Source organism: Macrobrachium nipponense, chromosome 16, assembly GCF_015104395.2.
Source record: "Macrobrachium nipponense isolate FS-2020 chromosome 16, ASM1510439v2, whole genome shotgun sequence".
In the NCBI taxonomy this organism is placed as follows: domain Eukaryota; kingdom Metazoa; phylum Arthropoda; class Malacostraca; order Decapoda; family Palaemonidae; genus Macrobrachium; species Macrobrachium nipponense.
This window is the reverse complement of record NC_087209.1, coordinates 33,378,401-33,391,082: the sequence shown is the minus strand read 5'-3', so window position 1 is coordinate 33,391,082 and position 12,682 is coordinate 33,378,401. Positions and strand designations below refer to the sequence as shown.

The window sequence follows — 12,682 nt, the reverse complement described above, 5'->3', positions numbered from 1 at the left end:
AACTAGCAGATATTTTGGCCCAGAATTCTGCACTAAACAGCAAATCAAACAATCAGTCTCAGAGTACAGATTCATTTTTGCAAATATTAACAAGCAATAATCCTAGTTTGGCTTCTGTTTCAACCGACTCTGTTCAGCCACATGATTTCAATAGCCAAATTGTTACTTCACAACAAAGCAGTAACTCGCCTTCATCCTCAGACAATGAATCTCATAATTTCAATGTTTTTCCACAAGAAGTAAATACAAGTGCTGGTTCTACTTTTATCCAAGGAGATTCAGCACAGCAGCAAAATTTTAAGTCCCCTCATGGAAACTCTGCACAAAATGCTCCTATTTCGATACCATTGTTTATAGAACCACCAGAAAAAACTAACCATTCGCCATCGTCATCAACACTTAATCATCCAAGTTCAAATGGATTCAAACAGTTCCAAAATTCAGCCCCTGCGCCGTTTCCAAATAAACCAACACAAAACTCAAACACCTTGGTGCAACCACAGAAAACAAATACTCCAGGTTCTGCATTTAATTTAGGAGGATCTCATCACCAAGGGCCAAACCTTTCACAGCCTTCAGTACAAGTCAATAACCTACCTGTTTTCCCACACAACAGTCCCCAAATATCAAATACATTCACCTCATCATCTTCAGACAACACAAATAGTCATTTCACACCTAGTCATACAAATTCAGCGCTTATAACTGCAAAACTAAATGATAACCCATCAGTACTTTCTTCTAATTTATTGAAGCCGCATCAGGGAACAAATAATCTGCCACAAACATCAATATTCAGTCCATCTTTTCGTCCTGTTTTCAATACTCCAGTGCAGACTTCTTCTAAAGACGTGACTGTACACTCAAGAAATTCTTCTTCAAAATCGGCTCTAAATTCGCAATCTTCCCAGATTCCTGGATTAAGCTTTCCATTGCCATTGCCTATTTCTAACAACCAGTTTTCACAAAATAGCTTTTCCATCAACAATGGCCGTCGTGGGAGTACCAAATTCACCAGTTCTACCACGACTCCTCCATTCAAAAATACAAGGCCTCCTTTAGCCCTTGTTTCTAATAAAATACCTCAACCAACTCCACCAACCAGAGGTCCATCTCTCCTGGTTCCCTTCGGCATTAACGAAGAAAGTGTGAGTCTAATTCAAATAAACCTCTTTCTTCAAAGGTAAATTGCACCAGATGGTATTTGTGCTCTCGAAGGTGAATTTTTGCTTACCCGTTTCCTGTTTAATCTTTAGATATAATGAACCTTTAACCATGGTCATATTCACCGGAGACTGAACATCTGATGTAACAAGTAGCTTTCCATTAATGGAGAAAATGTTACTGCACTTGCATGCTGTAGATGTAGTTCTAACCACAGTTTGAAAAGTAACTTTCACAATAGTAGGCAGAAAAACTGAGCTCATTTTATATCTAATGAAGGCTGAAAAGGAAGTCACGGGCGAAGTTATGATAATGTAGAGACTTAAAATTTCAGGAATAATGAGAAAGAAACTTAGATATGTGGAACTTGTCAAAGAGATAGCTTTCCCAGTAGAAAATAAGTTGTGAAATCTGAACTTGTTAGAAACAGTCAAGTAGTTCATTCTGTTCTTTACTGTAAAAACTGAATGCATACTTTCTACAGAAAAAAAAACTAGTTCATTGGTTTATTTTATGGCTTTCTTGTAATTATTGATATATTTTTTAATTTACTATATAATCCAATTTACGAGAACTTTAAAATAGGTAACCACAAACAACTGTGCAGGTAAATAAGGAAACTTCATATCTTGAGTATTTGAAACACGTAGTATGACTCAATCTAATTATCATTTTTATCTGTAGTCCAGTTTTACAAAACAGCTACGCAGATTCCATTTATTAGATGTTGATCGTAAAGAGGGCCAATCTGAAACTAATGGACGCTTTCATGTAGATTCGAGCCTTCATGCTCTCCTTAGTGAATAACACGTTACTGAACGTAATGTAACCAATTCATCTATGGTTTTGACAGGGCCTTGATGGTTCCAGCGTTGACAACGACCCTGACAACGATCACATCCCTGGTGAAGGAGGCGTCGACTACCCAATACTGGATTTTATTCCAGAGACCTCATTCAGGTGCACAAAGAGTCTGTCCAAAAGTGGCATGATGTATGCTGATCCTGAAACTGCGTGCCAGGTAAAATTCCCTCTCCTTATTCTGGTATTAAATTCACAATTCTTAATATATTGCAGGCTTCATCCTATATTACTTTTTTTGTAACTAAGTTAAATATGTTCTTGTCTAAACATGGTGTCGACTGTTGAAAGCCTCTCGTTAATGAGGGATTTTCATTGACCAAACTAGCCACAGTCATAATGAGATGGTAATGATTTTAATGGTTTATCTACAAGCCTTGTAGAAGAGAAGAAAAGATAGGATGTCGCTCCAGCAAGGGAAGGTGTGAAGTAATGAAACAACTAAAACCATAAGTATCAATGATAAAGATTAAATACAAACTTCAAATGGACGCCATGGGGAAGATTAAGTAGGTATGATAGCTATAGGATTAAATGTTATGATGAGTCAATATTAAGAGGCTTATCAATTATGCTTCTCATGGTCGGGGAACTGCATTTGTGAAACTAAGCTGATGATGTTTTGATTTCAATATCACCTTCTTAGTGAATTCTGAGTGAGCCTAGGTTATCAGAGTAAGCAAAGAACGCATGTTTATCAGCAAACTGAAAAAATTGCTTATCCAACATGCCCATAAAGAACTGTTATCCCCTGATTGGGAGAAATGAACCTCATAGCATCCAGTCATCTTTCATGAATGACGTGACGCAGATAATGAAATACAGTCAGATAAACGGTACATAGAGCGTGGTATAATCAACTAATGAATATTTTTCGCTCCTGAGAATCATTACTGAACATGGTGAGATTATTTTCCATATTGTTCTGCACTTACCAGCCTGATGGAATTATTAAAAGAATAAATTCCGAGGAAACGCTCCATGAATATATGAGAATAAGGGAAATGCAATGGTTTCCTCCAAGGTTCATCAAAATCCGTTTATCCTGCCCGTATAAATTTTTTTATGCTTCTAAATCTTTCAAAATCTCGTCACTTGTTGCCAGCCACGATGCCTACCGTCGGGCGAACTTTCTTAAAAAACCATAAATATTTTTTTTCCATAATCTTGGTAACTAACAGACCGAAGCAAATAAATGACCTCGTCAGAAGTCTCACTATTATTACATTTCCCTTTTCTGTGGTTTACTTACTATTTCTTCTGAATATATAAGGTAAATGTAGAGAATAATGATCATAATTGTTTCTTACACATATTTATAGCGTTGTCCTATATTAATTCCGTTTTGTATTTGCAGGTATACCACGTCTGTAATGGTATCCAGAAGTTCTCTTTCCTTTGCCCCAGAGGGACCATATTCCACCAGGAGACAGTTGTCTGCCAGTGGTGGTACACAGTCGACTGCGTGGCGCAGGCGCGAAAACTTGCCGATATTCAAGCTGTCGGTGAAAGCTGAAATAGTTCCTAAACAAATGAGTGTTGTGATTTCTTGAACTGATATTGCAGCTTCACGCAAGTGAAGCTGGGATGTGCATAGACTCTAAATGTAATTGTTTTTAGTGGACAGTGTTTCTTCTTCTGCAGCGAATAATGTAGGAGTCTGCAGCGAAATGAGTGTTCAAGTCATACCTCCCTACTTGAGCTGGTTTCTAGCAGGAGAGGTTTTGGAAAGCACAGAGACCTCACCGACATCATTTATTTGTTAGATGATATTGGTAAAAAAAGACTTTTCTTTCCCCTGAACCTTTTAAGTTTAGAAAAAAAAACATCCAACTGTACCCTTGGCGAACAAATGAGCCGAAAAGCAGCAGCAGATATCTTTGACACTAACACTATTTATTTGTGTAACGACTAAGGCAACAGTAAGATAGAGTTCTACATTGATGGAATGTCTAACATCATCTACTAACACTGAAAGATTTTTGTCAAGGCTGTATGTCAAAATCACTGCATGTCTCATGGTGATATGATTTAGTTTGGTATGAATAAGAGGAGAAGAATCTTGTTAATGATCCACAAGACATATATTGACCATGCAACTTTCTTGAAATGCTTAAATGAAGAACTAACTAAAACTGAGTAAATTCTATTGGGACAAAACTTTCTTGTATAACCTGTGTATGGATGCCACAGCATCATAATGGGTTGATGGGAAGCGTTCGTTTTGAATTGTCACTATAAAAAAGTGAAATTGTTATGAAAATAATGGTCATTTTTAGCGATTTTAAATTTAAATAAGATCTGAACGCGGTAAATAGGTAATTAAACTTACCATTAAGTTAGTAAACTAAATGTTATTTGTATACATCACGTCTATTGAAGAATTCAATATTATTTTAAGCTAAACTTTCAGAATATATCTACATAACGAAAATTTTTCTCCCAGTTCCCTTTTCTTTATTTTGTTCTTCCCTCTGAAGGTGAATAAACTATAACCAAGTAACAATCTTGCCTTCAATTTATCAATATAAAACATACCACAATACTTCGTACGGTAGTATACATTAATTTCGAAGTACTGTACAAAGGCCACTGGTGCAATACAAAGAGAGTGTTTGCCCTTTCACTGCGATGTAAGTGAAGGTATGTTGAAGTGTTTGTCCCGTCTTCCTCTGAATGTGCTGTCTCTTTTAAAACATATGCCAAATATAGATGAGTATTCAACTACCATTGTCCAACTGTTCTGAGTTATGTAATGTTTCCTCGCTTTATTGGCGAATGTTGTTTTAAGTAACTACATAATCATTATCACTGATATGTATTAAACGTGGTATTATGATGCCAATTACTATTACCCTTTTAGTCATGTAAGAATTTTGTATTATAATGTTAATATTAGAATAAATGAATAGCGTGATGTTCGGTTTTCTTTTTTTTTCCCACTGACAGTAGGACGACACCGAAAACAGAAAATACGTAAGCCAACAGTACTGGTAGGCTAATATTCAGGTTACGTGACTTAATCTTGACAAATTTGAGGAACACCCAGTTCCGTCACATCAAATGAATTACTTTGGCTATATAACATTTAATAATCTATAATACAAGAGAATCTAATTCATCTAATCCATCCTGACTGTCTTCCCCCAGTTGTTGTGGCAAACATGGTGGATTTCTTGTGCCTACGAGGTCGATTTTTGAATCCTGGGGGTTGACTCCCCTGACTTTATTTATCGTCGTAACATCCCACACGCGGTAACTGTAAGTCCGCACTACTTATTTGTCATCACAAAAACTTGGAGTAAGTTCTACAATGTTTATGTATTTGCTGTTTAACTTAATCCAAATATCGACGATTCTATATATGACTGTCTTTTGGAGAGGATTAGTATAGCCCAGTCACAGGATTCTCAAGCTTAATTTGTTATTTGTGGAGACTGTGAATAGAACCTACCATACAGCTGAGAGAAATTACTGTCATTCCTTGAAGAGGAAACTTGAAGAAATTACTCGGCCTCATCTGTGGTAGACCAAATTGGCATCATCAATTTTTCGGTTATGTTCAACTTCCATTCCACCACTACCAACTGCTTATGGTACATTGGTTACTGGCCCTGGGAAAAGGCTGAACTGCTTCAATCTCTTCTTACGAAAAGATTTTTGTGTTGATGTAGTATCTTTGTGGATGAGCGCAAGCTTTGCAATACAGTGGCTGTTCCAAAGAGTGGCATATCTGCAGACAGTAGTAACTGGAGGCCAATTTCTATTCTTTCAGTGCTCTCCAAAGTTGTTGAAAAACTTATTATAACGCCACTAAATAAATATATTGATTATAAAGAGTGATAGCTGATAATCAATATACATATAGGGTTGCAGCTACGTACCTGTGATGCTTTTTTAGACTTGACATGCCATTTGCAAGGGAACCTTGATAAGGGTTTTGAGTGCAGAGTAATTCAGATAGATTTTAGTGCTGCTTTCGATTTAGTATATCATAAGGCACTTATTTATAAACTTCAGAATTTAGGAATGGGTGGATATGTTTTAAGATTACTTTAAAATTTCCATACCGGTATGCAGCAGCGAGTTGCTGTGGACGGGATCTTTAGTGAACCAAGACCTATTGTGTCTGGAGTTCCACAGGGCGGTGTTCTTGGGCCACTGTTATCTTTAGTGCATAAAAGTGACGTGGTTGTAATAAGATTGTTCAGTATGCTGATGATGTAGCACTTATGGGTACAGTAGTCTCCACTTTTGAGAAATGAATCTGCCCTCAGCCTCAACTGGGACATGGACTCCAGTAAAACAAAAACACTATTGAGTAGCAGATCTCTTACAGATTTCCCACCCCATCCTTCCCTTCAGGTTGCTGAAACTTTGTCGAAAGAGTCTGAATCTTTGACTATTCTAGGTGTAGTTTTTGACTTACATTTATATTTTGAGAAACATCTAATGAGTCTCAGCGAATGCCACTCGAAAGTTTGTATTGTTCTAAAGGCCTCATATATTTATAACAGTGATAAAAACAATGCAACCTGTTTTAGGTCGTTTATACTCCCTTTTTTAAAATACCGTTCTCCGGCGTGGATGTCTGCTTCTGCCAGAGATTTATCTCTTTTAGCTAGAGTGATTCGTGGTGGGAGGTTTGTTTCCTAATAGTAGTAGTCCTGACTTGGACTCTTGGTTGTCACTTTTTCAGAGGTTGTATTTCAACAGAGATCGTTCACATTCCCAATTGATCCCTGATCCCCTTTATCTGTCAAGAGCAACCAGACTTGCTGAGCAGCAGCACCACTATGCAGTAAATGTGTCTCGCTGTCGAACTTCCCAGTTCCAGAGGTCCTTTATTCCTCCTGACACCGTTGGATTCTGGAACAGACTCCAATAGGAAGTCGTGTAATTGGAACTTCAGAAGTTTAAGCGAAGGTGTAATGCATTACTACCCTAATACTATTCTCCTTTCATTGTAATACATTTTTATCTCTTTGCTAATTTATTAATTTCTTTCTTTTTTAATAAGTGGTATCTCTTCTCTATGTATTTCCCTTGCCTCCTCTTACTGCTTCCTAATAAACACCATATTCTTTGGAAGCTTGAATTTCAAGTCAACGGCCCCTGTGGTTTTGTTCCATATGAATGGGTTCCATCTTCTGAATAATAATGATAATACTCCGTGAGAGCTATTGTTTACTTATGTCTATCAAGAGCTGTCACTGTTCTTTACAGCAGCTAAGAGGGTGCGTTCGGAAAGTAGACCATTCAGGTTAAGAAAGAGAAGACATTCGATACCAAAAAATAATCATATTGAAAACTGAAAAGCTTAGAAAATCGTGGGCGTCTGAGAATGTATATTAATTTCAACAGTAGTGAAGCACTGCTAATCTCTGAAACTGAGCTTGATACGTCCGTCTGCGGTAATGCTGGAAAATATGGGTAAGAAAAATTCTTTAGATATATACTTTGGCATATACCTGGAAAAATGATGAATTAATCCGGCGAACAACATGCGAATTCGTTCCAGTGCTACCAGTTCGAAGCGTCTTCATGAATGACGATCTTATCTTTGTACTATGCTTCTAGTACTGACTCTCATATCTAACTCTTGGCTAGAGTTACATCATCAGTCAAGTTTATTTTGCCATCTCTTAATGCTGATTAGTGGCACAGACATAAAGTAACTTCATTATGTAAGTTACATTAGGTGTACTACAACGACAAACATCCCATGCGCTCGTCTTTACCTAATATTGCTCGCAATATTAGGCAAGCTGCTGATGCAAAAAGTGTGACGTTTGCTAGCATTAGGTCTAACACGACTCAGTTTGTTAGGAGTTTTATCCTGGCTACAACTTAAATGCGGAAACGTCTGCTTAGTGCAGTTGTGGAATCCTTTAATCTCCAAATATATTTAAGCGAGATGGAAATTCATTCCTGGTTTCCGCTGAAGTCTGAATTCCAGGTGTGTTGGTTTTCTTTTCTAAATCCTCATATTTATTTATCTATTTATCACCTTTTCCTAAACTTTCTCTCTCTCTCTCTCTCTCTCTCTCTCTCTCTCTCTCTCTCTCTCTCTCTCTCTCTCTCTCTCTCTCTCTCTCTCTCTGCAGAATGACTTCTCTTTGGAACCCTGTTGGATTTATAATATGTTGACTATGTCCCTAAAGGTTTTCAGCGGAAGATTTTAGGAAAGAAAGAAAAAACGATAAATATTGGTAATTACAACGAGCATCAACTATTAAAGAAGTCATATCATAGTGCGCTTCAGCTCGAAGAGTATGATGCGTAGAGATGTCTTTTGAAAACTGTCAAGAAATTCATGTACAAAGGACTGAAATGGCTACAAGTGAAACTGTTTTTTCGTAATAGGTGGAGAGACCGATTTCTCGGTCCTTGTTTGCCTGATATTCTACACGGTGCTGTTCAGGGACCTTGTTATTACAATTTTCATGAATTACACGACTGTTGTTACTTTCTCCTCTTAAATACGATTACGTCACAGTTGGCCCAAGTAGTGACTTCTAGAAAGGATCAATAAACGCTGCGGTCAATGAGGCAAAAGGTTTAACTCCAGAAAAATGACTATAGTTCACCTCAGAATGAACTTTTAATAATGCAGCGCACTTAAAACCGGCCTGATACTGCCAGTAAGCTACACATTCCTTCAAGCTTGGCGGCTATAGGTAGAGGTGAATGTGTTGATGCATATGAGTTAAATTTTTGGCTTGTTGTTGAACAGTTCTTTCGTCTGGATGTTGGCAGGTTTCTGAGATCTTCTTTTGATTGATCATTGTTCCAAGTGATGATTTTATTTATCATAGCAATAATTATTAGGCTCTTCATCACCGTTAGAAGATAATGTCTCACCTTGTCTTTCAACAAACTAACTTCCCCCTGAATGTCTACGTCTCTGGAACTAGCGCTTGCTACATGCTTTGCAGATCTTCAACATTCACATCTCCCAGCAGTACCACTCAATCACACCGTCCAGTACAAAAGGTTCCTCTTTCCACCTGGAATTGTTATTGTAACTAACACTCGCGTACGTTTAACAGTGATATCATGGTCCTTCAAAGTTGTTATAATTTCCAATGTAGCACTATGCACATCTACACGCAAACACATTATATATATATATATTATATATATATATATATATATATATATATATTATTATATATATAGATATCTATATCTATATATATATTATATATATATAGTTATTTGCTGACTTATTTTGCTTCATATATTACACATTTTTTGGATAAAATAAAAGTAACAATTACTCTATAACTCATCACTGAACAAACCATGCAATTAGCATAGTCATATAAGTTTTTTTACGTTATTTAAGCTGTCTTTCGTGAATATTGTGGAACTGGTGTTTTCTCTCGATACACGTCAGTGACGAAAATGTTGGTGAACAATAGATGATTTGATTCTGGTGGCTACAGTAGTCAAATCTTCCATCCTATATGCTTAATAATTCTTCAAGACGGGTTTGCTAAGATACCGTCTTCACCCCGGCTCATTCAGATCTACTGATGTGTTAGCAAGGCTTGGGAAAATCTCCCCAGAAAAACTACCCAATATTTGTCCCCCAAAATAAATATTTGATGGCTAAACTATAGAACAGATAAAAATCCGATAAGCTAGGAACACTAGAACAGAACTTGAGTGATATAAAAACGAAAGCAATCCATGATGCTTTTATACTTTTTACTGAACTAAGTTTATATATATATATATATATATATATATATATATATATATATATATATATATGAATTTTATCACATCACTGTGATTCATGTACATGCATTAAGCTACAAATCTCCTTTAATATCCAATTCGCTCTACCTCGGAATTAATATATTTTCCTATATGTATGTTAACCGAAGGGGAATTTTTTTAGTCGACGAAATTATTATCAACTATAAAAATCCCCTTCGGTTAACATGTATGAAAATATTAATTCTGAAGTAGAGCGAGTTGGATCTTAAAGGACATTTGTAGCGTATTACATGTATATGTATGTATATATCATTAAGCGTTCCCATTGTCGGAGGAGCCTTTTTCAATCTTTCCATAAATTCTGTGCTCATAGAACCATTATTAAATAAATAAGTACTAAAATATCTAAACTTATTTTTAAACACACACACACATATATATACATATATATATATATTATATATATATATATATATATATATCTATATATATATATATATATATATATATTATATAATAATATATGTATATAATCTATATTTTTTTTCTTTGGCATGAGGGGTTGGGTTAATGGGTTGCCGTTGCAGTGACATGGAACTTTCGTTGCTCTGATGAGGAGTCTAATTCGAAACTCTATCTTCGATATCATCGAAAATACTCAAAGACATATTCCGGAGGAATAAGAATAAGAGGAATTACAATGAGCCATAACGCTGTAATTATAAGCTCAGCGTGGAATTATAACTTCAATACTAATGATGCTGTAGGTTATTTTCTTCTCAGTTCCCATTTTTTTTATTCACTGGGTTATCAGTAACTTCTTAACATCGTATCGTTAGTCAGACTCTTCCTTACTTTTCGCCTTCATATTTCAGCACTGGGATCTGTGAAGGGGTATTTGAGGGGGCGGTTCGCCTGCCCCGGGCTCACGGAAAAGGGGTTGAAAGTGTTATTTTGGGGGCGTTAAAAGATTTGTTGCCTCTCTCTCTCTCTCTCTCTCTCTCTCTCTCTCTCTCTGACTTCGTCCGTACATTGCCTACGCATCATCTGGTGCTGTTTGTTATGTAGTACGTGGATATAATCTAGTAATGAACGTGTTCGTAAATTTTGGTATAAGTAAATATTGGCAAACGCTAGGCTTTATACAAATAAGTATTATTGCGTAAGATCGCTAGCCAGTTAAATCCGTTAATTAAAAGACCATTTCATAAATAATTAAATTCTGCACAAAAGAAGCAGTATTCAAGGGAAAGAATTCCTACCAGTATGAAAAAAAATGAGAGAAGGAAAAATACAGTAAAAGATCACACACACACACACACACACACACTTACCCACCTCGAGCAGGAGCTGCGGAAGGTAACATCCATCTGAGAATACCATTCTGCGAGACCAGGACACCTTCCTGCACCCTCGGGAACATCCAAACGAAAATAAATATTGGAACTCCCCTCATAATCGTTACGCGTGTGGTCGGATGTTCAGGTGTGGCGTGCATTCTTGCCAGACTTCTACAAAAGAGAAAAATAGAACTTTCAGAGTGATCTGGTCTCACAAAATGTAGGGAAATTGTAGAAAATAACTGCTAAGGTTCTGAAACTTCATTTACTGTCTGCTTTGCTATTCCTATTGATCTTATTCATTTTTCTTTGTTTACTAATGATTAGTTTGTAAGTACGTAACCGTGCGGATAAACAACTATTAGTAATATACATACACACACACACACATATATATATCCTATATGTGTGTGTGTGTGTGTATGTGTGTGTGTCTTGAAGCCTCTATCTTTAGCAAGGGTGGCCCCAGAAGGTGAATCCTTTTGATTCAAAGAAAGTATCTTCGACTGAGAATGCCATACGCCATTCTCCATCATGGCGACGATCATCGATAGTCCATAAATAACCAGGTACATAGTTTCATATTCAGGTAGAGAGGCGCCATGTATTTTAATGGGAAGTTCCTAGAGCGTTCTACCTCTTCCGGAATCGAAAAGGGGCCCTCTCGCTCGTGTGACGATTGATCTAACGTTAGTTTATATGCCCCAAACACACACACACACACACACACACACACACACACACACACACACACACACATATATATATATATATATATATATATATATATATATATATATATATATATATAAGTCATATAACATTACCGTGATTCATATACATACATCGAGCTACAATGTCCTTTAATATCTAATTCGCTCTACCTCGGAATTAATATATTTTTATATATGCTTAACCGAAGGGGAATTTTTTACACGATAATAGATTTGCCTATTATCGTGTAAAAAATTCCCCTTCGGTTAAGCATATATGAAAATATATTAATTCCGAGGTAGAGCGAATTAGATATTAAAGGACATTGTAGCTCGATGTATATATATATATATATATATATATATATATATATATATATATATATATATATATATATGTAAGTATTTATCAAATAACACTGTAACAAATGCTTTCTTGCTCGAAGAATCGTAAATAATAATGTAAAATTAATTGTTTTTATTACAAAAGAAACAGGTAATTCTAATATTACTTACACGATTCATTAGGTAACCTGTGATCTATTGGTAATTCTAATATTACTTGAACGATTCACTATGTAGGCTGTGATCTATTACGTCACACTACCAAAAAATGATCAGTGATCACAGTTATTAGGAATAAGGAATATTGTAAAATACTTCCGTGGCCTTTTATCCCATAAAAATTGCACATAAACGGTTGATTTTGCAGAGAAGTAATGTTTTGATACAAGATTATATACTGTTTTGTAAAGCCCAATATTTACGAAACTCCGTTTTACAGTTATCGTGATGTAATCATGCACCTAAACTTCCCCCAACGATTTCCATAGTTTCGGTGATAGCCAACGCTAATACCCGAATTACTTTCAT

The 12,682-nt window shown here is 36.1% G+C and overlaps 1 protein-coding gene and 1 long non-coding RNA gene across 2 annotated transcripts in view; one reads left to right on the top strand and one right to left on the bottom strand.

Moving 5' to 3' along the window:
- LOC135195649 (mucin-2-like) overlaps positions 1-4,935 on the top strand; it is a 78,098-nt gene extending 73,163 nt beyond the window's left edge. Inside the window, exons 4-5 of the mRNA XM_064222023.1 lie at positions 2,018-2,185; positions 3,383-4,935. Coding sequence (XP_064078093.1) covers positions 2,018-2,185; positions 3,383-3,541 — 327 coding nt within the window. The 3' untranslated portion in view covers positions 3,542-4,935. The remainder of the gene's footprint in view (positions 1-2,017; positions 2,186-3,382) is intronic.
- The window catches only part of LOC135195650 (uncharacterized), a 101,481-nt gene extending 90,234 nt beyond the window's left edge, over positions 1-11,247 (bottom strand). Inside the window, exon 1 of the long non-coding RNA XR_010310204.1 lies at positions 11,095-11,247. This is a non-coding gene — a long non-coding RNA (uncharacterized LOC135195650). The remainder of the gene's footprint in view (positions 1-11,094) is intronic.
- Positions 11,248-12,682: the final 1,435 nt, after the last annotated feature.